Source organism: Belonocnema kinseyi, chromosome 1 (assembly GCF_010883055.1).
Source record: "Belonocnema kinseyi isolate 2016_QV_RU_SX_M_011 chromosome 1, B_treatae_v1, whole genome shotgun sequence".
NCBI classification, from domain to species: domain Eukaryota; kingdom Metazoa; phylum Arthropoda; class Insecta; order Hymenoptera; family Cynipidae; genus Belonocnema; species Belonocnema kinseyi.
Window position 1 is genome coordinate 86,022,448 of NC_046657.1, and position 27,786 is coordinate 86,050,233.

General features: G+C 24.7%; 1 protein-coding gene across 1 annotated transcript in view; it reads right to left on the reverse strand.

Annotated features, from left to right (window-relative positions):
• The window catches only part of LOC117167363 (delta-1-pyrroline-5-carboxylate dehydrogenase, mitochondrial), a 69,569-nt gene that overhangs the window by 23,291 nt on the left and 18,492 nt on the right, over positions 1-27,786 (reverse strand). Inside the window, exon 3 of the mRNA XM_033352242.1 lies at positions 25,136-25,570. Within this exon, the coding sequence (XP_033208133.1) occupies positions 25,136-25,570 (435 nt within the window). The remainder of the gene's footprint in view (positions 1-25,135; positions 25,571-27,786) is intronic.

Sequence of the window (27,786 nt, forward strand, 5' to 3'; positions counted from 1 at the left end):
TTTCTCGAATATTTAATTCTCTTTTATTGATTAGCTTATAATTGCGCAGTTGAATTCACTCAAGCCATTGATTTTCGCATTTCATATTTAAAATTACTGTTTCGTTAATTCTGGTTAAAATAATTCAAAATAAGATAAGTTTTTCAACGTTTAATAGGTACATGGGGCATTATTTCTGAATTTACGCAAAATGCGCCAAACAGTCCTATTGGATGGAACATAATGGGAAAAGTTTTTTGCCATCGGGACAAATATTTAACGATAAAAAAAATATTTAACGTAAAAAGCGCTAAAAGTTTAAAATATACGTTATTGCTTTTAACATATTTTTAATGCTTAATTTCTTCTTTTTTCTCATATAAATATGCCAGTAGGCGATCACTAAGGTCTTGGCGATAACTAGGCGTTTTGCCGTTTCTTTGGTTTATTTTTAAACTCAAGAGAAACCTGAGCTTTTTTCGCTCAAAACCCTAAGTTTAGAAAATGGGCCGAAAATTCTTCATTTATGAAAAAAAGATGTGTCGATGATTGAAAACGCTTCTTATTGGGAATGGTTAAACTGTACTCCGCCATCTGGTGACACAAATCAGAACTAGAAAGAATGGGTACGATTTTAAAGGTGTGCATTAATTTTTGCATAAAAGTGTTTTCACGATTTTTGTCGTGGAGTTTTAAGTAATTGTTGGATACTAAAAGTAAGTCTTTATCGGAAAAAAGGGATGTAGATGGATTTTACATCTTATAAGGCGAAGAAAAATATTTTTTACAGAAATATCTGTCCAACTATGATTTCCATCCTTTTTTAAAATACAGTTTCAGTTGATCAACTGTGAATATAAATTAATAATGATTTTAAAATCTAAACTGTTCTTTAAGATTTAAAAAGTGAATAATAAATAACTTTACAAGAAGATTCAAAATCAGTTCGAAATTTTCGAATTTCCCGTTTCTAACGTTAAAAATTATGTAAACTATTTTAATTGGAAAGTATTATTAGTTAAACAAATGTAAATGCCCAATTTAAGCTTTATAAACTATTTTCACTTTTAAAATTACTTCAAAATAATATATTTATAAACAAAGGCTTTCATAAAATTTCAAATATTATTTCAGTCTAAAATATTCCATTTTTAAACCATCCAATTTGAAATTTTTTAATTGAGAAAAATAAGAATTACTTAATATTTAGAGATATCTGAATGTTTATTTAAAATCAGCAATTGTATTTAAATATTAAAAACTAAATTTTGAACGTTACATTTTAATTGTTCTAATTGAAAAAAAATTAATTTGTAAGTAAAATTGTAGAACTTCGATGTATAAAGAACAATTGAACACATATTATTCTTTTAAAAAAATCAAGGAAGTTGAAGAAATACTTAAAAGTTTTGAAAAAATTCAATTAAAATTTGAAATGATTTGAAATAATTTTATAAATGTGTGTACGTGTAACGCCAAAATGTAGATTTTGGCAGATTTCGAACCAAAAATTTAAAAGATTTTTAATAGTTTGGAATGGCCATAGAAGATTAAAAAACATTTCCTACGGAAATTAATAATGATTTTTATTTTGAAAAGATAATTTTGAGAGATTATTCAAAAAGATTTAGAAAGATTTACAAAATTAAACGTGAATGTGGAAGAATCTAAGGAAATTTGTTTAATTTGGCAGAAATTCAACAACAAAAAAACATGGAGAAAAAAAAGATTAATTTTAAAGGATGTTTAGAAGTTCTGAAATAATTTCAAAAATATTTAAACAAATTGAAAATAAAAAAAATTCAGTTCTTTCAAGATTTTTAAAAAAATGTTTAATTCATTGATTGATTCTTTAATTTATACTTTAGAGCATTGAAAATCATAACGCGGAATTATATATTTAGAACTGAATCTGAATCTTTGAACTCTACAATTTATAACATTTAAAACATTTATTTTGCAGTTTAACTGCATTTAATAACAAATTGTTCAGTTTAAAAGTGTTAGTAGCTTCCATTTTATATGTGTACATTATTTTAGAAGATTTAAATTCAAGAGTTCCACTTTGAGCTATTGCATTTTCAGCTCAGTTTTTGTTAATCTAAATGCAAAAATTGTTAGCTTTAGAATTCAATTTTTTAAATTTCACTGACCGTGAAAAATGTTTGCAAACCGGAAAATGACCGGGAATTTTTTTCTTGGATTAAAATGGCCACCCTAAATCGTCTATTATTCGTATTCTTCGCATAATATCGATAAAATGTGTCGCTACGTACATTAATTAAAGTTTATTCAAACTTTAATTCATTGAAGCTTACATGAAATAGTGAAATAATTATTTTTTCTTGAAACCTATTTGACAAAAATGTGTTTTTTCACTGTATAATATGGAAATTCTATTTAAATTATTTGTTTTTTTAATGAAGATTTGTTTTTAGTACTTAATCATTATTGCATACTTCACCAAACTATCGTAAAAACACTGTTATTCAAAAATTAATTAACAACTTTAAAATTGTACCTACTATTTCTGGTTCCAGTTTTGGGCACCAGGTGGCGAAATGGTAGACCACTATTCCCAATATCAATAAAAAATGTGATCTACAGTTTCAATATGATTTCTCAAGCCTTTTTCATTGATTACAAGCATTTTTTGAGATAGAAAAAAACCATATTGGCCTTCAGAAATAAAGGACAAGAATAAATTGCACTTTTTAGCGAATTTCGAAGATTATTTTTCCCTTCATTTCAAGTTTAAAAAAGTTGAAGCTGTTTCCTTTAAAGCTCTTGAAGTAAAAAAGTGAATTGATAATTGTTTAATTTTTTAAATAATTTTTAAATTTTCACTTTCACGGTGTTTAATTAAATATCCTCAGCTTTCTATTAAACCTAAAATTAAGGAACAAAGAAAAAAAAGTAGAAATTCCAAAAAAGTGACATTTTATTCTTTAACATTTGACCCTCATTTTTGAAGGTCAAATATTTATTCTGCCAAAAATTACTTATGACCAATGGGAAGGTAAGAAAATTGGAACTACTGGGAACGGTGGTCCACCATTTCGCCACCTGGTGCCGAAAACTGGAACTAGAAAGAGTAGGTACAATTTTAAAGGTGTATTTTAATTTTTGCTTAAAAGTGTTTTTAAGATTGTTTTGTGAACAAATTGTAAAAAATTTTGTCCAGATTATGCAAAGAAAATGAATAATAGACGATTAGAATTTAAATACGGACTCTAACCTAAATTTTAAATCATATTTTTAAATAGTAAATATTTTATGTATAAATTAATAAAAAATTACTTTGAGTTCTAGTTTGCTTCGAAATAAGTCCATTAAAGTTTATAATCTTTTAAAAATCATAATAAATAGTACAATAATTGTTTGTTATTTGTGTAGAATTTCTCGAATTTCAATGATTTAAGGTTAAAATAAAATTTCGAAAATAGGAAAAGTACAAAACGTTAAAAATGAAATATTTTCCGAATACAATTCTAAAAATTCGATCATTTAAAATTCAAAGGAATTAAAACTGTATTATTTCTAATTAAAAGGGTTCCAAATTGTAAAGTTTCAGATTCTATTTTCGTTTTAAATGGGCAATTTTATTATAAAGGAGTTGAAATTGTATAATTTCTAATTTAAAGCGTTTAAAATTGAACAATCTCATTTTAAGTTGAAGCATTTCTTAAGATTAGCCTTTTAGATATAAGTTTTATTATTTGGTTGAAAATTTAATAATTTTCTTAAAAATACATCCATTTTGGTTAAAAATTGTTTAAAGTTCTTATTTTGGTCATTTAGTGTTAGAATGTGAACTAGAATCTTCTTTGGGAATTTTTCTTGAATAAAACTGTAACTTTTCGGTTGAAAATTCAACTCTTTTTTTTTTAAGTTTGTCTTTTTTATTTAAAAATTCACATGCTTTGGCAAAAATTTTATCTTTATTGGATAAAAATTCGTATTTTTTTGTTGAGAATTCTACTGTATAAATATAATATTTGAATGTTGAAAAAAGAACTGAAATATTTTCTGGATGAAAATTCAACTATTTTTAAACATTTGTTTTTGATTTTATTTAATTAAAAATCCATCTGTTTAAAAAAAATTTCATCTTTTTTGGATAAAAATGCAACTGTTTGGTAGAGAATTCAACTATTTTGTTAAAAATTCATACTTTTTGGTCGAAAAAAGAAGTTTATTTTTTTATTAAAATAATCCATTTTTGATCTTGCAGAATCAACTGGAATATGTTTTGGATGAAAGCTCAACTTTTTGTTTTTGTAATTAAACATTTTTCTGCTTGTAGAGAAATTTGATCTTTTTTTGATAAAAATGCAACTATATAATAGAGAATTCAACAATTTATTTAAAAAGTCATTCATCTTGGTTAAAAATTTGTGTTCTTTGGTGTAAAATTAATTTTTTATTCATAGAAACTTATTTCTTTTTTAAAATTTCATATTTTGATCGTGAAAACTCGACTGAAATCTCTTTCAACATAAAATTCAGCTATTTTTTTGAAAATTTATCGTTTTGATTTAAAACTTGATCTGTTTTAGAAAAAACTTAATTTTTTAAAATTAAAATGCAACCTTTTGATTAAAAATCATTCTTCTTTGCTTGAGTATTCAAGTAGTTGGTTTAAAAGATTTGGTTAAATCGAATTGTTAATAAATTTTTTTTGCTAAAGATTTATATTTTTAATTGAAAATTCATCTGTTCGGTTGAAAGTTTGAATTACTTTGTTGAAATTTAATCTTTTTTAATTGAAAATTCAACTACTTGGGTAAACATTGAACTACATTGTTAAATGTTTATTTTTTTTCGTTGAAACTTTCTTTTTATTTTATTTTCTTTGGTTGAAAATATAACTTCCATTTTTAAGATTGATCTTTTTTAATTGAAAATTCGCATTTTTTGGTAAAAAAAAAATAATTTTTCAGTTTAAAATTTCGTTTTTGTTGAGTAAAAATGCATCAGTTTCGAGGAAAATTGATTTTTTGTTGAAGTAATATTTAGAATTCTTTTTTTTTGTATAAATTTAATTCTTTCCTATTGAAATATAAACTATGACACTTTTTCATTAGGAATTTGTCTTTTTAGGTGGAATATTCAACCAGTATGTTAAGAATTCAATTATTTTGTCAAAAAGCAATCTTTTATTATAAAAAAGACTTTTTTAAAATGAATGAATAAATTTGAAATTTTTTAATTTGTAGATGAAATACTGTTTTATTCCGTTTATAATATATTCTATGTTAAAAGTATTACAAGACACAGAATGCTAATATTTGAATATTAATGATTTTAAATGAAAAATTATTCAAGGAAAAATCAGAGAATTAAAAAAAATTTTTCGGTTTCGCATTTTTCCATAAGATCGTACCTATTCTTTCTAGTTCGGATTTTTATCACCATGTGGCGTATCAAAGTTTAAACATTGCCAATAGAAGAACATTTTTTTAAAATACAGTGAACCCTAAATTTAAGATCAGTTCTGGGACTGACAGTGGGCGGGGACCCCCCCCCCTGGATTTATGCTAAAACCGAACATAGTCAGGGGCGTCTAAACCGTTTCCGGTGGATTTTACTGCGTCGTGAAAAACATTTTGAAAATTTTGTTTCTAATGCGGAGACAATAATCGGTCTTGATACTCGGTCGCTCACTTGATCAAGCTAATTAATCCAAAAACAGCATTCAAAAACACATCACTTTTTGTTGCAACTATGTATGCATAAGCAAAACGCCTCACGTTAACACTTCAATTGGAAAGCAAGCATTTTGTCCCGTATAGCATAATGCGCATTGCGTAGCTTCTAAACAAGATATACAAAGAAGTTATTTAACAGAAAATCACTACCTTTTATAAATATTAAATTAACAGTCCCCGAAAAACACAGTTTTCACTATTCTCACGTCAACAGTTGGACATTATAAAACACTACAGCGGGACTTCGATGTCTAAAGTCGACCAGAATCGTATAGTAAATAATTAGATTTAAATGGAATTGTAACATTTTTGAGTAAAATAAATTGATACTCACTATTCTTCTAAGGAAAAACTCAGCTTTCTTTTAAGCCTAAAAAGATATGGAACGAAATGATCCACATTCGAAATAAAGAAATTTATTGTTGACCTTCATTTTAAAAGTTAAATTTTTTCTACAAAAGGTTTAGCCCGAAAAAAAATCCTATCGAAACTATTAAAGACCACTTTTTTATTTATGTTAAAGAAGTTACAAATTAAGTGTCACGGGAATAAGTGCCAAATTTCGAAAAAGTTTTTCATGATCTTAAACTCATAGTTTTAAATTAACTCTTGTCGCTGTAGCAAATTATGGTTGAGTTCGATTAATATTTTCTCTTTGAGGGACGCGCCGTATCTTTGAAATGGGTTTATCTCGGAAGTGCTTCTTTTTTTTAATTAAGAAAAAATCGAAATTATGGAACTTTTTCTGTACCAGGTTCAGCGCTTTTTGAGACGCGTCCTTCAATTTAATTGAGCTTATAAAAGTCCAAAATTGATTTTTTTGTTATTATTTTCAATTAAATTATGCAGAAATTAAGCATCTCTTTCTGAATCAAAATCGGTATTTTTTGGGACACGCCGTAATTTCGAAAAAAAAATTTTCTTGTAGGAGATTGCTTATTTGAGCATGTTCTTTTCACGATTTGGCAGATGCAGTTAAAAATCCACAAATTTCACCTCATCGCCCTCGATAAATATTTGTCCCAATGGCAAAATTTTTTGTTCATTAATTTCCATAGAATAGGACTAAGCTTCGCCAAAGATTGAGTTCGATTTAAGGCAACAAATTACAAAATTAAACCTTGATTGCTGAACCATTTTTTAAGGGTTAACCACTAGCTAGTTTGATGTGCATCTGAATTCACATAATGTAAAAGAATTAGAAAAGTTAAAAGAATTCAGAGAAATTCAAACGTATTCCCGGAATTCAAATGAACTCTAAAAATTCAACAGGATTTCAAGAAGTCACAATAGTTCAACAAATTTAGAAGAATTCAAAAGAGTTTAAAAAATTTAAAAGATTTCCAATAATACAAAGGAGAGCTAAGAAATCAAACGAACTCATAATAAGTCATAGGAATTCATAAGCATTCATGAGAATGCAAAAGAAGTCCTAGAAATTCCAGGCATGCAAAAGGATTCCATAAATACATAAGAGTTCACCATAATTAAAAAATATACAAGAATTTATAATATTTTCAATAATTCGAAGGAGTTAAAAGATTTCAAAAGAATGCGTAATAATTCAAAAGAATTCATAGGAAATAATGATAATAAAAAATAATTCCAAGAACACACGAAAATTCCATGAATACATAATAATTTAAAAGAATTTACAAAAATGAAATTTTTTGAAAGATTTAAAATATTTCGAATAATTTAAAGAAGATCCAAGAATTCAAAAGAATTCATCAGTATTAAACAAAAAATGTTATTCACAATCATTCAAAAAATTTAAATGAATACAAAAGAGTACCAAGAATTTAACAGATTTCCAATTATTCATTAGAAAAAAATTTCCAATTAGGGTGAGGTAATAGTTGAATTACATTAACAAAAAAAATTGTTTAAAGAAATTGTTATTATTGGTAATAATATTCTCTTAGAATAATACTAAAAAATTTCAGATTTTTCACAAATTTTCTACTTTTGTGTACAATTTTTAATTATGCTGAAGTAAATAATTAATTAAAGTTAAGAAACTTATTATTTAAGAAATTTATTATTATTTTAAATAATATTATCTTTTACTGATGTTAGAAAGTTGTTTATAATTATTTTTCCTTCGATAATTACTAGAAAGTTGCGTTTTATTCTCAACTTTTTAACATTTTTTCATTGTTTTACTCAGTGAGTTATTAATTAATGCAAGTTAGGATCAGATAATAAATTTTAATATTAATTTAAACAAAAAAGCTCTCAATAATTACTTCAAGAAAAATGTACATTGAATATGATCCATATAGAAAGTTTAAAGAATATTTCAAATATCTCTATCATTTCAGAAAAATATCTTCACAAAAAAGAAAGAATATAGTTACAAACAATAATAAATTGTTAAAAAAATTGCTTTGCTCAAATTAAATAATTATTTAGTCACATTAATAGAAAAATAGATAAATATTTCAGAAAAACGCGCAACTTTCTACCATAAAGCAAAGAGAATATTATTAAAAATGATAAGAAATCGTTTAAACAATTAGTTTGGTTAATTTGAATGTATTACTACTTCACTCTAATTAGAAAGTGACAAAAAGTTTGAAATTTCAGAAAAACCGCAACTATCTCATATTAATATAGAACAAGATTGCTATGAACAATAATAGTTTGTTTAAAAAATTATTTTTGCTAATTTTAATTAAATATTAACTCATTTCAAGTGAAAAGTGGACAAAACGTTAAGAATTTCTGGTAAAAATCGCAATTTCGAGCATTATTTGAAGACAATGTTTTTTAAAATAATAATAAAATGTTTAAACAATTTTTTTTGTTAACATAATTCAACTGTTACCTCAACCTAATTGAAAATTTGACCCAAAATATTTTTTTTTTCATAGCCGCGACTTTTTTTCTATTCTAAGAGAAAATTGCTAGAAATAATAACAAATTGTTTTAAAAAATGATTTAAACATCGAATTATCAGTATAAGGTGGTATTTTATGTATTAGAAACAATATGCATAAAAAAACTAAAACAATTATAATAAAAACCAAAAACTTGCCAAATCCTTTTTAGAAAAAAGTCTTTTTTAATTTAGAAAATTTATGAAAAAGTCTTTTTTTTTAATGAGAAATACGCGTTAAAATTCATGGAGCTTGCGCCACCTCTAAATATGATTTTTTTTCAAAATAATGATTTTTATATTATAATTTACATTAATTTTGTAATTATAATATCCATTAGTCATCTTTACAATTTGACACCATTTTTTTGTCTGCAGAAAAATTATTTTGCACAAACTGATAGCCTTTAGAAGTTCCAATATGTGTTTCGCAATTCTAATGTAATAAATATTTTTAGGATATTACAATTATTATATTGTTCACTTGTAAAAACTTTATACCTTTCAAAAAAGAAAAAAGTAATTACTTTTTACTAAATTTTATTAAGTTTACAGTTGTCCGAACTGTCCCGAACTGTCCCGAAACAAAACATTAATTAAAAATGGCGGCTGCGGCGTCTTCAGTAGAACACACCTTTTTCATTGAACCCTGTATCCTGTGTATTATACATTTCAGTGGAAATAATGCATACCTAAATAAGTAGTGGTTAACCCCTCGACAATTTCAAATTGAAAAAAAATAGATCAGCTAATGAATGAGTTTCAATTAAAACATTAAAAAGACAAATCTTTTGAAACTTCCAAAATGATCTTCGAAATAAAAAATTTAATAATTAGTAATTTAAACAATTGGAAAGTGGTAGTATTTAAAATTAGACAAAGTTACACTTTTTTTATCGATAATCAAACAAAGGATGGATAGAAAAAGGAAACATTTGACAAACTTGATTAAAAATCAGTATAAAAAAATAATAGACACGGAAGGACGTTTCTGGGTCAAAATTTCTATCTTACCGACATCGAGAATATTCTATAACTGTGGTTCATGTCCGTGCTGAGCTTCTAGAACGTTCTCGGACCGCCCTGATGACGTCACAGAATAATATCACGCAATTATGAGAGCCAAATTTGCGTAAACAGCTTCAAGGTTATTTATTATGAGAAAAACAAGAATGATTTATTCCTTTCTTGCATATAAAAATTCATTTGAAAATAACAGTCTTTAATTATTTAAAGCGCAAAAGATGCAGGTGTATTGGTAAAATTTGATACGTAGGGCTATAATAATAAATAGCCTTCAAGCTGTTTACGCAAATTCAGCTCTCAAAATCGCGCAATATTATTCTCTGATGTCATCAGGACCATCAGAGAACATTCTAGAAGCTTAGCACGGACATGAAACACTACAGCAGGCCTCACAGTCCTTATGGGATAAAATATAGGCAATAAAGAGTACTTTTGTTCACACTCAAAGGGTAAGAAAACCAGGATACATTCATAACACTTCAAACCAATTCAAGTTAAGTTCAAAAGAATTCCAAGGAATTGGAAAACATTTTGCAAGTCAAAAAAATGTCATTGGCTTCCGTAAAATTGGAATAAATTTTGAGAAATTTAAGGTGAAGAAGAAGAATTCGATGAAATTCATCAAAATTAGCGGTGAATTCGAAATAAATGAAAATTAATTGAAAACAATTTTAAAATATAAAAAAAAAATAATTGAATTCTGTAAATTTGAAATAAGATTTTTAAAAATTGAGGGAATTCGTAAGAATTGTATGAAATGTCTAAGAATTCAAGGAGAGGTTAAACGAATTTAAGACCCATTAAATAAAAACTTTAAAAAAATGTAATCCCTTAAATTAAATATAATCGAATCAATTGTGAATAATTCAAGTAAATTAAAAGAATTCAAGAGAATTCCAAAAAATTAAAATAATTCATGGTGTATTCAATAACAAAAATTCAAATCTCTTAAAATCTCTTCAAATCCTTGAAGCCATACTAATTTCTAACTAATAAAAGGTGACTAATGACTACAAAACAATTCAAGTTAAATTTAAAAAATAATTCAAATTAATTAGAAAACATTTTTGAAATAGAAAAAAATACTTTGCTCACCATAAAATGTGAGTGAATTTAGACAAATTGGAGGAAAATGAAAAGTATTAGATCAAATTCATAAAAAATCAAGCTAAATTTTTAAAAAATCAAGTGAATTGCAAACAATTTAAGAGAATTTAAAAGAATTCAGGGCAAATTCCAAATTAATTGAAAAAATATTTGAAAATCTTTTTAAATCTTTGAAACCCTACGAAATCCCTAACATCTTGCGAATAAGTTCTTTAAAATTCATTAAAATATTCCGTTGAAAACAATTTAAAAATATGAAAAAAATAATTTAATTGAGTAGAAATGAGTCAATTTAGAAGAATTAAAAAGAATTCAGTCTAAATGAAGCAATATGAATTTAAGGCAAAATCCAAATTGCAAAAATAATTTGAAAATCTCTTCAAATATTTGAAATCGCTCGCTTCTTATGAATAAATTCTTTGAAACCCATTACAATATTAAAACAATAAATTATATTCCTTAAAATTATTGAAACCCTTAGAAACTCTTTAAATCGTTAAAATTTCTTAGTCTAAGAATTGTTTAAAATTTCCTAAAATATTTCAAATCCTTCTGAGATCCCATTAAATTTCTGAAATTAATTAAAAATTCCTTTGCATCTTTTAAAATAGCCTAAAATATTTAAAATATTTTGAAATACCTTGAAATACTTTACAATATTTTAAATAATTTTATTAGTTTATTCTCAGGGCCAATTAAATAAAAACCTTTAAAAAGTAAAAAAAAACATTGACTTATGTAAATTTAGAAGAATTCAATTGACTTAAAAGAATTTGAAAATATTCCAAAAAATTTAATAGAATTATAAATCCTAAAATATTGTAAAAACTTTGAAATCCCTTCAAATGATTAAGATCAACTAAAAATTCTTTGGAATCTCTTAAAATTCCCTAAAATATTTGAAATTCTTGGAAATTTTACAAAATATCTCAATTCTTGTGAATAAATTCTTTGAAATCCCTTAAAATAATATAAATTCTCGGAAATATTGCAAAATAACGTGAAATATTTTTAAGTGCCTTAATGCCTTATGGATCCTGTAAAATCATTTTATATCGTCCAAAATTCTAGAAAATTGTTCAACATAAAATATTAAAAACGCTTTGAAATCCCTTCAAATCGATGAAATTAATTAATACTTCCTTGGAAGCTTTTAAAATTATCTAACATATTTCAATTTAAAAGATCTTTGAAATGCTTTATAAGTTTCAAAAATAACCTAAGGTCTTAAAAACCCTATTGAATTATTGAAATCTATTACAAAATTAAGTTACTTATAGTAAAAAAACTATCATTTTTTTCAGTTTTTTTTTCTCCCAAAAATTATAGAAAAAAAATCCAATAGGAAAAAATGCTTTTCTTTTTTACAATTACAATAAGTGTGTGCGAAGAAAAAATAATGTTGGGAAAGCCAATTTTTTTTTATTAATATTTTCTGACTTTTTTACATAAAATAATATAGTTAGCAGATTTATAATTATATTCTTTTATGTTTGAAAGTTAGAAAATATGAATTTAAATAAACAAAAAAAAATTGTAAAAATGGAAAAAAAAATCCCAAAATTATTTTTTCTTCAGACAAACATATTGGGCATGTAAAAACATTTTTTCTCTTTGAAGTTTTTGTTCGATAACGCATAGATTCAAAATTTTTTTTTTTAATTCACAAGTTCCATAAAAAATTACGCACGTTTTTTTAGGTTAAAAAAACGAAAAGAAATATTGTCTTTTTACTATAGAAAAAAATGAAAAAAATTATTGTCTTTTTACTATAAGAAACTTAATTTTCAATTTTTTTACCATGCCAATTGCATTTGAAAGGCATTGTCCCAAACTTCAAAACCACTTTGGATTTTTTAAATATATGAATTTTTGACAGTGATATAAAACTTTTTATTTCGACCAATTGAGCTCAGGGTGGGCTCGTGGACCCAGGATTGTATTTTTAAAAAATCAAGACAATTCCGAAATAGACCTGAATTGTATAATGATTAACCGAGGAATTATTTTTTATTAGAACAAAAATGACTAGTGAAAAAAGTGACGATAATATGATACTTTTTTGCGCTCAAATGGAAACAAAATCAGGATAAATTGAGAAGATTTCAGAACAATTCAAGTTACATTCAAAAGAATTCAAATGAATTGCATAAGATGCTCAAAAATCAACAACAAAAAATCAATTCCTTTACGAAAAACTGGGATGAATTTAAAGGAATTTAAAATAGAAGAGTAGAATTCGATGAAATTCATAAAAAATGAAAGTAAATTAAAAAAATCAAATTAATTAAAAACAATTAGAAAATATGAAAAAAAAATTTCATTAAATTCAATAACTTTAAAATAAGCTTAGAAAAATTCAAGGGAATTCAAAGAATTTGATGAAATGCCTAAGAATTCAAGGCGAGGTTAATAGACTTCAGGATTAATTAAATAAAAAAATTAAAATTTCTTTTAAAAATTCTCTGAATTAAGCAGAATTGAGTGAAGTTAGAAGGATTAAAGTAAATTTAAAAAATTCAAAAGAATTCCAAAGAATTTAAAAGAATTCAGGATAAATTACAGAAAAAAATTTTATCTCTTCAAATCTTTGAAACCCTACTAATTTCTAACACAAGAAGTCACAAATACCTACAAAACAATTCAAGTTGAATTCAAAAGAATTGGAACAATTTTAGGAATCGGAAAAAATTGGATTGATTACAATCAATCTTGAAAAATTTAAAAGAAATGAGAAGAATTAGACGAAATTCATTAGAAAATCAAGCTGAATTTAAAAAACAATTTAAAAATATGGAAAAATTAATTGAGTTGAGTAGAATTGAGTAAATTTAGAATTCAAAAGAATTTAAAAGAATTTAGGATAAATTCATAATAATTCAGGGCGAATTCCAAATGAAATTCTAAAAAATTTTTGAAAATCTCTGTAAATCTTCGAAACACTATAAAATCCCTCACTTGTTGTGAAAAATACTTTGAAATCCATTAAAATATTAAAATCACTTAAAATCATTAAATACCTTGAATTTTTTTTAATCTCTTGGAAATTCCTTGGAATCTTTTAAAATATCATAAAATATTCCAGTTTTTAAAAGCCTTCAAACTACCGAAATATATACAATATTTCTGTAAATCTTTTCAAATTTCCTCAAATATTTCGAATCTTTGGAAAGCCTTCAAACGTTTGTAATCTTTTAGAATAACCTAAATTATTTGAAATGCTTTGCAATTTTTTCAGGTTCTTCAAATGGCCAAGAAATGATCAATTAAATTGAAGCTGAAAATTTTATTCAATCAATTGAGTTCAGTAGAATAGAGTAAATTTAGAGAAATTTAAGCAAATTCAAAAAATTAAAGTGTATGCATAAAATTCAAGATAATTCCAAATCTCTTCAAATCTTTAAAAACCTGCAAAATACCTCACTTCCCATGAATAATATTTGTTTGAACCACTAAAAAATTATAAAATCCCGTTAAATTCTATCATGATATTTTCTGAAATTCTGGAAAATGTATTACAATAAATTGAGAGTTTCAAAATCCCTTAACATCTTAGAAATCCTCGGAAATCTGATAAAATAACGTGAAAACTTTTAAAATATTTTAAGACCTCATATGTCCTGCAGAATCGCTCCAAATCTTATAAATGTCTGGAAAATTCTATATCTTAGAATATTTTTAAAACTTTAACATCACTTTAAATTAATAAAATTAATTTTTTTAAATCCTTTCATTTGAAAAAGTTAATTTAATGGGCATTTATAAGCATTTTGAATTATATTTAAAAAAATCGTATTTTATAAATTTAAGTAAGAAAATATGTCAAAGTAATGAAAAACATATTATTTGCATTAAACAGTGCCTTACTCAGGCATGCTGCAATATTCCAAATTCTAAATTCTTTTAGGTATAAAAGCAACCATGCCCCTAAAAAATTAATAATATTAATACAAAAAAATTCGTTTCATGATACATTTGAAACACTTTTCAGTTTAGTTTTTAAATCAAAAATATAAACTTTGAGCCTATGAAAGGAATTTTTTAAACTAAAATGATGATTTTTCAACTAAAAATAGTGATATTTAAACAAATAGTTCAATTCTCCACCCAAAAGATTAATTTTCTACAAAAAAAGACACAATTTCAACAAAGTGCATGAACTTTCATCTAAAAAAGATAAATTTCCAGCTAAAATTATACATATAAATGTTCAAAAAACAAAAAAAGGATTGTTTGAATAAAAAATAGATTTAAATTTCCATTTAAAACAATCAATTTTCAACCGAAAAAGAATTAATTCTCAACAAAATAATTTAATTTCAAGCCCTAAAGGTGAATTTTCTACCAAAAAAGATACAGTTTGAATCAAATATATCAATTTTCAACTAAAAAATATATATTTCCAAACCAAACCTAGAATAGTGCAATTTGCAGGTATAAAAGTAAATTTTGAACGAAGAAAAAAACGAGTTTTCAGCAAAATTAACTAGTTTTCAGCTAAAAATATAAATTTTCAAGCAAAAATGGATTCAGCTAAAAAATTAATTTTCTACCAAAATAAACGAATTTTCAGCCAAAAAAAAAATATTTTTTTTTATCAAAGTGATGATTTTTAAACCAAATAGTGGAATTTTCAACACAAAAGATGGATTTATATTTAAAAAATTTTAACTAATTATTTTTTTCAACCAAAGAAGTGAATTCTGAACAAAAAATATATGTAATTGTTAAATTTTCTTCGAAAAATGTAACAGTTAAAGTGGATTTTCAACTAAAATGATAAATCTTGAACTAAACAAAAAATTAATTTTCAACCGATTACATGAATTTTCAACTAAGAAGATACATTTTCTACCAAAAATAAAATATTTAAATTTTCCATTAGTAAAATAAATTTTCAACCAAAGAGGAAACAAATTTTTAACAAAATAGTTCAATTTTCAAACACAGAAATTAATTTTAAACAAAAAGATAAAACAGATAAATTTTCAACAAAAAAATAATAATTGAATTTTCGGTAAAAAACTTAATTTTCAATAAAATCAAAGTCAATTTTCAACGAAATAGTATAATTTTGAACTAAGATTAAATTTCTATAAAAAGGTTCAATTTTTGAACAAAAAATGTAAGCCACATTTTTAGTTTAAAAAATTAAGTCTAAATAAGAAAAAAATATTTTTTTCAATCAATAATATTAATTTTTTAACAAATTAGACGAATTTTTAACAATGTAAATGAATTTGTAACCAAATATTTGAATTTATAAAGGAATTTTCAACCAAAAACGTAATCTTTTTCTCTATAAGACTTGCTGTTTTGTAGAAAATTTAACAATTGTATTTTTTGTTCAGAATTCGTTTCTTTGGTTGAAAAAAATATATTTAATTAAAAATTCGGTTTTTTTTTTAATAGAAAATTCATCTTTTGTGTTGAAAATTTCACTATTTGGGGAAAAAAATGTTCATTGTTTAAAATTTACTCTTCTTACTGCAAATTGAACTATTCTAGGTTTGTTTTATAGAAACTGTGTATTTTTTGGTAGAAAGTTCACCTTTAGGGTTTAAAATTGAATTATTTTGTTGACAATTTATTATTTTTTAGTTGAAAATTGATATTTTTTATATTTTTGGTTAAAATTATTGTCTGATTTCGAAAATTTAACTATTTTGTTAGAAATTCGTTTCCTTTTTGGTTGTAAATTTATTTTATTAATTGAAAATTTAAGTATTTTATTTTCGGTAGAATATATATGTTTTTAGCTAAAAATTCATGTATTGGGTTAAACATTAGATATTCTTTTAATTGAAGATTTATCATTTTAGTTGAAAATTCACTTTTGTGTGAAAAATTGAACTTTTTTAATTGAAATGTAATCTTTTTCTCTATAAAACGTTTTGTTTTGTAGAAAATTTAACAATTATATTTTTTCTTTATAATTTGTTTCTTTGGCTGGAAAAAAATATTCAGTTGAAAATTCGTTTTATTTTTTTTTTTAATAGAAAATTCATCTTTTGTATTGAAAATTCCACTATTTGGTCCAAAATTCATTACTGAGATGCAAAATTATTCTTTTTCTGCTGAAAATTTGTTTATTTTTAGTTGAAAAATAATTTCGTAGCTTAATCCATTTTAGCTTGAAAATTTATATTTTTAGTTGAAAACTCGTTTTTTTCTTTGTTTAAAATTGACTTTTCTAACTGCAAATTGCACTATTCTAGGTTTGGTTTGTAAATTTATATTTTTATTTGAAAATTTATATATTTGATTCAAACTGTATCTTTTCGGTAGAAAATTCATCTTTAGGGTTTGAAATTGAATTATTTTTTTGAGAATTCATTCTTTTTGATTGGAAATTGACTGTTTTAAACGAATATTTAATTCTATTTTTTATTTAAAAAATCCCTTTTTTGTTTGTTGAACATTCCTTTCTTAGGCTCAAAGTTTATATTTTTGATTTAAAAACTCAACTAAAAAGTGTTTAAAATGTATTATGAAACAAATTTTTTTCGTATTAATATTATTAATCTTTTAGGTGTATGGTTGCTTTTATACCTAAAAGAATTTAGAAATTGGAATATTAATTAATATCAATTAATTTCAGGTCTATACCTATTTTTGAAGTACCTTAAATTCTTTGAAATATTTCAAGGCATTATAAAGATTCAGAAAATTTTTAAATAGATTTCAATAATTTGAAGGAATTTTTAATTTGAAGTATTTTAGGGAATTTAAAAGGATTCTAAGGGATTTTTAAAAATAAATTTGATTAATTTGAAGGGATTTTAAAGCTTTCAAAATATTTTACAGGGTGCCCGTTTTAATCGAAGAAAAAAATTTCCAGTCATTTCACGGTTTTTCCCCGGTTCAAAAACATTTTTCACGGTTAATGAAATTTAAAAAATCGAACTCTATTCTAAACATTTTTCCATTTAAGAATATAAACAATAAACAAAACATTTAATTTACACGTATGAAATGGAAGGTACTAACACTTTCCCAAATTAAATTTTTTTTAATGAAATGCAGATAAATTGAAAAATTTAGAACTTTTATAAATTATAAAGTTCAAATATTCAGATTAAATTCCAAAAATATTAATCCACGTTAACATTTTCAATACTATAAATTCCAGAATCAAGCAATAAACTTTAAAAATTTTCAAAATTATGTTTTTTAAAGTAATTTGAAGCTAGACAAATTAAAAAATGAAAAATAATTTTTTTTAAATTAGAAGTTAATTTTTTTTTCATTTTAAATAGTTTAAGCATCCTCCGAAAACTTAAAAAATGTATTTCAAAACATTGAATAATCTAGAAGTGGTTTTATATTTTTCCAAATTTAAAATCATTGTTGACATTTTTTCGAAACGTTTAAGTATATTTTTAAATGAATTGAATTTTTTCTACAACTTTTAGAAAATTCTGCAAATTAAAAAAAATCCTTAAAATTTGAATTTATAAATAACTATAGGAACACTTATTATTTGCAGTAAAAATTAGAGTAATCTTAAGAGACATTTAGAAGTTTTAAAAATATCAAAATTAAATTTAGAACTTGAAATTATTTCAAATCATTGACACGGAGTTGTGAACGGAAAAAATTGGGCATTCGTACCGAAATTTTGGGGCAAATACCCACAGCCGAATTAAAAATAAAATTTAGATTTTTGCAGATTTCAACCAAAAAATTTAGAAACTTTTTAAGAATTGTGAAAGGCTTAAAAAGAATAAAAACATTTTCTGAAGATTCCTAGAAAAATTGAAAATGATTTTTAATTTTGAAAAATTATTGTAACAGAAAATTTAAAAAGATTTCGAGAGATCTCCAAAATGATAAAAACAGAACCTCGAGGATTTTAAGGATTTTTTTTAATTTGCAGGATTTTCCAGAAGTTGTAGGAAAAATTCGATTAATTTTTAATGTATTTAGAAGTTCTAAACTAAAATATTAACACACTTCTTTTCAAATACTTGAAGACATTTCAAGTTTTTAATTAATTTTGAATCTTTTTAAAACTATGAAATATCTCTTGAAATTACTCAAATTTTATTTACAAATAATAAGTGTTCAATTGCTATTTATACGTCAAAATTTAACAATTTCATTTAAAAATTAAACATTTTTTTAAAAATAACGATTCAAATTGTAACGTTAAAAGTTGAAAATCTCTTCGAAATTCTACAAATCCAGAGTTTTCAATGTAAAACAATTCAGTTTCGAATTGTTTATTTTTACATATATTTGTGTTTAATTCACTCGTCTTAAATGATCAGTGAAATTTTCAATGGATAAGAAAACTAATTAAAAAAATATATTATGCAATTTATTTATTCAATTTAATATAAAAAATAATATAATGGAAGACTTAAAACTTTTAATTAAAAATATTGTATTGATGCATTATTAAAATTGTTATTTAAAAATAAAATTATCGGAATAAATGATATTATATTAATTTCAATTCGTATTCAAACTTTCGAATTTAAACGTTTAAAATCGGGAAATTTTCAACTGTTTAACGGATTTAGAATCGATTTGTCAAATCAATTATTATTCAGTTTTTTTTTATACTTTAATTATTTACAAGTGTTGAAATCAAACTTGGACAAATTTTTCTTCTGTAAATTCGTAAAATTCCAGGTCAAGAAATAAATTCCCTGTCATTTCCCGGTTTTTCCCAGTCTCAGAAAATTCCCGGTCATTTCTGTTTGAGGTTTTAGAATAGTTTAAAAGTTTTCACGTTATTTTATAAGATATCCGAGAATTCCAATGATTTTAATGGATTTTAAAACTCTCAATATTTTATAATACATTTTCCAGGATTTCAGGAAATATCATCATAGAATTTTATCAGATTTCATAATATTTTAGTGGTTAAAAACAATTATTCAGGAGAACTGCAGTATTTTGTAGGTTCATAAAGATTTGAAGAGATTTGGAATTCTCTTTAATTTTATGAATTAACTTGAATTTCTCTAAATTTACTCTATTCTAATGAATTCAATGGATTTTTTTTTTAATTTTCAAACGCTTTAATTGAAATGATCCTGAGGATCGTTTAATCAAAAAATTGCAAAGGATTTCAAATAATTTAGGTTATTTTAAAAGATAACAGAGAAATTTTTCATTTAAATTCTAATTTAAAATGATAATAAATGATCATTAAATTCCCAAAGCACATATAAAAGGGTCGAAAATATTCTCCTGCTCGTGAGAATTTCTCCGAGCAATTAAACTCTTTGGAACTAGAGTTCTGAGCCGGTTATATTACTTTGAGAACGGTAACGAGAATGAAAATATTACCGCGAATATAACCGAGAAATAAATTCTTTAAGAATTTATGAGAATCTAAGTATTTATTTTAAGTAATAGAAAACTGCATTTTTTCGTTAACTTTACGGTTGAAAATTCAACTCTTTTTTTGAAAATTTGTCTTTTTTTATTTTAAACTTTACCTGCTGTAGCAGAATTTAAATCTTTTTTTTGATAAAAATGCAATTTTTTGGTTAGAAATTAAGCTATTATACTTTTTTTTTAAATTGAACTATTTCGTAGAAAATTTACTTTTTATTTAAAATTTATATTTTGGTGTTGAAAAATGAACTGAAATATTTTCTGGTTGAAAACATTTTTTTTTATTTAAAATTCAATTTTTTCTATAGAAACTTATTTTTTGTTACAAAAATCCAATTTTTGATGTTACTGAGTTAACTGGAATCTTTTTTGGATGAACACTCAACTTTTTTTGTAATAAAAAAATCTTCTTCTTTAAGATAAATTTCATATTTTTTGATAAAAATGCAACTATTTGCTAGAGAATTCCACAATTTTGTTAAAAAGTCATCCTTTATAGTTAAAAATTCGTCTTTTTCGATTAAAAATTCCATTTTTTTGGTAGAAAATTATTTCATGTTCAAAATTTCATAGTTTCAGTGTGAAAACTCGGCTAAAATCTTTTTCAACCGAAAATTCAATTCTTTTTTTTATCTGTTATAGAAGAAATTTCATTTTTTTTATGAAAATTCAACTTTTTTGCTTGTAAAATTCTTTTTATTCCCGTTTTTTTTGTAAAAAAATTATTTTTTAGTTTGAAATTTTCTTTTTTTTTTGTGTCAAAATGCATCAGTTTCGTGGAAAATTAATTTTTTGTTGAAAAGTCATATTTTTTGTTTGAAAATTGAATTTTTGTAAAGAAAATTTGTCTTCTGGTTTGAAGATTCAATAATTTGGATAAACTTTGTTTTATTTTTTGAGTGAAAATTCTTTATTTGTTGGAGATTCGTCGTTTTGGTTTTAAAATTCTTTTCTTTTGCTGTATAAATTTCATTCTTTTTTGAATAAAATATAAACTATGATAGTTTTTCGTTGACAATTTATCTTTCTAGGTTGAATAATCAACTATAATGTTAAAAATTCAATTATTTTGTTAAAGATTTATCTTTTCAAGTAGAAAAAAATTTTTTGTTTGCAATAAATTAACACATTTAAAATTTTTTAATTTGTGTATGAAACACTGTTGGATTTCGTTTATAAAATATTCTATGTATTTATTAAGTAACGTGAGGTAATTGAATTTCCAAGGGATGTAATTTTTTAAATATTTTTAGAAATTTAAGAAAACTCAAAGTATTTTAATTAACTGTACCGAAGTTCGAAAATTGCAAATGATTTTAAAGAAGTTGAAGGAATTTCAAAAAAATTTGGAGTAATTAAAGGATTTTCAAAAAAAAAACTTTAAGAATTTCTGAAAATTCAAGTGATTTTAAGGAATTACTGTAGGGACTTGACGGGCATTCATGATTTTTTAAAAGGATTTTAAAATAATTGAAAAACATTTCAAAATTTACAATAAATTTTTGAAAAATTAAGACAGTTTTAGTGATTTTAAAGACTTTAAAGCTATTTAAAAAGTTATTTAAAAATATTTTAATAAATTTTAAGAGACTTCAAGGCATTTAAAAAAAATTCAATAATTTAAGGATTTTCAAAAGATTTAAAGTAGTCTACAAAAAATTTAAGGATTTTAAGAGATTTTAATTAATTTCAGTCGATTTTGAAATTTTTAAAATGTTGTCAAAGAAAAATAATCCAAAAATAGTTCAAAAAGATTTAAAGATTTACAAGAGATTTTATAAGATTTCACGACAGTTTTAGTGATTTTAAAGAAAGTGAAACGAGTTATTGAAAAGTTATTAAAACAGATGTAATGAATTTTAGGAGATTTCAAGGTATTTGAAGAAATTGATTGATTTAGGGATTTTCAAGAGATTTTAAGAAGCCTGAGAAAATTTAAAGAATTTAAAAGGTTTGAATTAATTCTAGTCAATTTTACAATATTTAAAATTATTTTAAAGAAGTTGAAGTGAGTTCAAAAAAAAATTAGGACATTCAGGATTTTCAATAAATTTTACGAGATTTCTAAGTATTCAAGTAATTTTAAGGAATTACTACTAGGAACTTGGCGGGATCTTCAAGTTTCTTTTTAAATGATTTAAAAATAATTTTAAAATAATTCAAAAAGTTTGAAGGATTTACAAGTTATTTTGTAAAATTTTAAGACAGTTTTAGTGGACTTAAAGAATTTCAAACGTGTTTTTGAAAACTTATTTTAAAAGATTTTAATGAATTTGAAAAAATTCAAACATTTTAAGGATTTTAAGAGATTTGAATTAATTTAAGTCAATTTCGAGAAATTTCGAAAGATTTTAAATGATTGAAAGAAGATGAAGGGGTTTAAAAAAAATTTGGAAGCGTTTAAGGTTTATCAAGAAATCTTACAGGATGTCTGAGAGTTCAAGTGATTTTAAGGAATAACTAGGTTCTTGACGGGATTTTAAAGTTTATTTTTAAAGGATTAAAAAATATTTCTATAAGTTTTGGAGACTTTAAAGAATTTTAAGCAATTAATTTAAAAGTTATTTCAAAATATTTTAAGTTATTTCCCAAAATTTGAAGATTTTAGGACTTGTCAAGAGATATAAGGGAATTTAAGAATATTTTTTAAATTTTAGGTGATTAAAATTAATTTTAGTCAATTTCGAGATACTTCGAAAGATTGGAAATTATTGCAAAAAATTTGAAGGGATTTAAAAAACAGTTGGAGAAGTTTAAGGATTTTCTCATCATTTTTGTTTCCTCAGAGTGCAAAAATAATATGTTACCATCTTTGAAAAACACACTTTAACGAAGTACCAAAATTAAAAAATTTTGATACTTCGTTAAAGTGTGTTTTTCAAAGATGTCAAGAGATTATTCTTGCACTTTGAGAAAACAAAAATTATCAAAGAGTGTGATCCTTCTCAGAAATCCTATAAGACTTCTTGAAAATGCTTAAACTTCTCCAACTTTTTTTTAAATCCCTTCAAATTCTTGACAATCCTTAAAATCTTTGAATTTTCGCAAATAACTTTTAAATTAATTGCTAAACATTCTTTAAAGTCACTAAAACTTAAGGAAATATTTTTAAATCCTTTAAAACTAAACTTTAAATCCCGTCAAGTCCGTAGTGATTCCTTAAAATCACTTGAACTCTTAAAAATCCTGTAAGATTTCTTCATAATCCTCAAACTCTTCCGATTTTTTTCTTAAATCTTTTCAACTTCTTTACAAACATTTAAAATCGTTCGAAGTTTCTCGAAATTGACTTAAATTAATTCAAATCTTTTAAAATCCTTTACATTTTCTTAAATTCCTTTAAATCTCTTAAAGTTCCTTAAACCTCTAAAACTCTCGAAAATCATAAAAAATAACTTGTAAATCCTTCAACCTTTTTGAATTAGTTTTTTTTTAGAAATCTCGTAAGATTTCTTGAAAATCCTTACAGTCCTCCAAATTTTTTTGAACTCCCTTTAACTTCTTTGAAATAGCTTAAAATATTCTAAAATTGACTAAAATTAATTCAAACCTTTTAGATCCAAAATCCTTTAAATTTTCTTAAACTCCTTAAAATCTCTTAAAAATTCTTAAAATCAGTTTCTTTAAAAACCTTGAAATCTCTTAAAATTCATTACATCGGTTTTAATAACTTTTCAATAACTCGTTTGACTTTCTTTAAAATAACTAAAACTGTCGTAAAATCTTATAAAATCTCTTGTAAATCTTTAAATCTTTTTGAACTATTTTTGGATTATTTTTACATCCTTTAAAAAGAAACTTTAAGATTTCGCCAAGTCCCTCGCAATTCCTTAAAATCACTTGAGTTTTTGGAAATCCTTAAAGTCCTCCGCATATTTTTGAACTCCATTCAACTTCTTTAACAACATTTTAAAAATTTCAAAATTGAATAAAATTAATTAAAATCTCTGAAAATTCTTCAATTTTTTTAGACTCCTTAAAATTTCTTGAAAATTCTTAAATCATTGAATTTTAAAGAAATTGAAGTCTCTTAAAATATATTAAAAAATTTTTAAATAACTTTTTAAATGGCTTTAATATTAATCCTTTAAAAGAAAATCTTAAAATCCCGTCAAGTCCCTATAGTAATTCCTTAAAATCACTTGAATTTCAGAAATTCTTGAAGTTTTTGTTTAAAAATCCTTTAGATCCTCCGATTTTTTTTTAAATTCCTTCAATTTCTTTAAAATCATTGAAAATTTTCGAAATTGAGTATATTTAATTAAAATCCTTTGAATTTTCTTAAATACCTTTAAATACTAAAAAAATTACATCAATTGAAATCTCTTCTAATTCATTAAAATTTTTTAAAATAAATTTTCGGCAACTCGCTTAACATTCTTTTAAATCACCTAAAGTGCCTTAAAATTTGATAAAATCTTTTGCAAATCCTCAAACTTTTTTGGATTCTTTAGAAAATTTTTAAAATTCCTTGAAAATCGTTCAATTTTTCTGCATTCTTTTAAAATCCTTTCAATATTTTTAAAACCGTTAAAAATCTCTTGAGAAATCCTAAGAATACTTAAAGTCTTTTAAAATCTTTTAAATTCTCTTTGATATAACTTTATTTTATATGAAACTGCTTAAAATGACTTATTACTGAAAAGTATTATGACATAAGTCGCCGGCAATTCAGGTTATAACCTTAATTAATGCGAATTATTATTTTTCGTGGTGGATTGCCTAATCGCACATTTTCCAAATTGCCAACAATAATGAAATAAATGGCTTTTCTTTCTTAAAAGCAAAGCTATATCACGATTTTTTACTTAATTTCGCCGAAATTAATTAATTTTAGTCGAAATTCTATCTAAACAATGCTTTGCAGTCCACCAAGTGGTATAGCTTTATAGATTTCGACGTTACCGACCGATAATGACGTAATGTTAGAATACTCAATAGTGAGTATAGAATCTTCTCGATGTCGGCAAGGTAGGAATCTTGATCAAGAAACGGCCTTGCCTGTCTACTCAAAAAAAAATCTCTGTTTTGGCGAAAAGCACATGAGCTAGAGAGAACCGATTGAGAAAATGCGAACCATCAGAGCCGGTGTATAGCTAAGGTTACCGCCAATGGCGGTGAAGTTGAACGGAGACACCGCGGCGACGAAGCCGTCCATGCCACGGTACCTCATCGAGTTCAGGGTCTCCTTCGGGTTTTCGGAAATTGGTTTGTACTTGAGTGCCTCCTGCAGAAACCAGCTGTGCATCCTGAAGAAGTCAATGAGTTCTGCTGCACTGTCAATTTCAGCCTGAATCGCCGTCTTGCTCTGGCCCAACATCGTTGCTGCGTTCAGCTGTTGACGATATTTTCCTGCCATCAGGTCGGCTGCACGTAGCCAAATGTCGATTCGCTTCTCGACCGGAACCCTGTCCCATTCTCGTTGCGTTTTCACGGCAACGTCGATCGCCTTTTTTAACTCATTCCTGGATGCCTGGTAGTATTTTGCTATCTTGCGCTGGTGGTTATGCGGCTGAAAACATAAAAGTTAATAATTAAACGTTAATTTGCCTAAAATTCGGTTGAGTTTTGTTCAATCGCAGGGTATCCAGCGATTCTTGAGAACGAATTTTAAAACCTTCTCCTAGTTTTCCAAGACAAGAAATCAAGTTTTTTTCAGAATTTGCGTAAACAGCTTCAAGGTTATTTATCATGAGAAAAACAAGATTGATTTATTCTTATAGATAAACATTCATTTAAAAATAAGTGTCTTCAATTATTTAAAATGCAAAATATATAGGTGTATAGGTAAAACTTCATATTAAGGGCTATAATACTAAATAGCCTTGAAGCTGTTTACTCAAATTCAATTCTCACAATTACGCAATATCATTATGGAATGTTATGCGGCTAAAAAATAGAAGATAATAATTAAACTTTAACTTGGCTAAAATTCGGTAGAATTTAGTTCAATCACCGGGTGTATAGCGATTTCTAGGAACAAATTTTAAAGCCTTTTCAGAGTTTTCCAAGTCAAGAAATAAAGTTTTTTTCAGAATTTGCGTAAACAGCTTCAAGGTTATTTATCATGAGAAAAACACGAATGATTTATTCTTATAGATAAACATTAATGTAAAAAAATGTCTGTCTATATTTATTTCTAGCTTAAATATGTAGGAGTATAGGTAAAACTTGATATGGAGGTCTATAATACTAAATAGCCTTGAAGCTGTTTACTCAAATTCAACTCTCACAATTACGCAATATTATTATGGAATGTTATGCGGCTAAAAAATAGAAGATAATAATTAAACTTTAACTTGGCTAAAATTCGGTAGAATTTACTTCAATCACCGGGTGTATAGCGATTCTTGAGAACGAATTTTAAAACCTTCTCCTAGTTTTCCAAGTCAAGAAATCAAGTTTTTTCAGAATTTGCGTAAACAGCTTCAAGGTTATTTATCATGAGAAAAACAAAATTGATTTATTCTTAAAGATAAACATTCATTTAAAAATAAGTGTCTTCAATTATTTAAAATGCAAAATATATAGGTGTATACGTAAAACTTCATATTAAGGGCTATAATACTAAATAGCCTTGAAGCTGTTTACTCAAATTCAACTCTCACAATTACGCAATATTATTATGGAATGTTATGCGGCTAAAAAATAGAAGATAATAATTAAACTTTAACTTGGCTAAAATTCGGTAGAATTTACTTCAATCACCGGGTGTATAGCGATTTCTAGGAACAAATTTTAAAGCCTTTTCAGAGTTTTCCAAGTCAAGAAATAAAGTTTTTTCAGAATTTGCGTAAACAGCTTCAAGGTTATTTATCATGAGAAAAACACGAATGATTTATTCTTATAGATAAACATTAATGTAAAAAAATGCCTGTCTATATTTATTTCTAGCTTAAATATGTAGGAGTATAGGTAAAACTTGATATGGAGGTCTATAATAATAAATAGCCTTGAAGCTGTTTACGCAAATTAAGTTCACACAATCAGGCAATATTATTATGTGACGTTATAAGATTGAAAAAATAAAAGTTAATAATTAAACGTTAATTTGCCTAAAATTCGGTTGAGTTTCGTTCAATCGCCGGGTGTTTAGCGATTCTTAAGAACGAACTTCCAAACTCTTTTCCGAGTTTATCAAGTGAAATCAAGTTTTTTTTCAGAATTTGCGTAAGCAGCTTCAAGGTTATTTATCATGAGAAAAACAAGATTGATTTATTCTTATAGATAAACATTCATTTAAAAATAAGTGTCTTCAATTATTTAAAATGCAAAATATATAGGTGTATAGGTAAAACTTAATATTAAGGGCTATAATACTAAATAGCCTTGAAGCTGTTTACTCAAATTCGGCTCTCACAATTACTCAATATTATTATGGAATGTTATGCGGCTAAAAAATAGAAGATAATAATTAAACTTTAACTTGGCTAAAATTCGGTAGAATTTAGTTCAATCACCGGGTGTATAGCGATTTCTAGAAACAAATTTTAAAGCCTTTTCAGAGTTTTCCAAGTCAAGAAATAAAGTTTTTTCAGAATTTGCGTAAACAGCTTCAAGGTTATTTATCATGAGAAAAACACAAATGATTTATTCTTATAGATAAATATTAATGTAAAAAAATGCCTGTCTATATTTATTTCTAGCTTAAATATGTAGGAGTATAGGTAAAACTTGATATGGAGGTCTATAATACTAAATAGCCTTGAAGCTGTTTACTCAAATTCA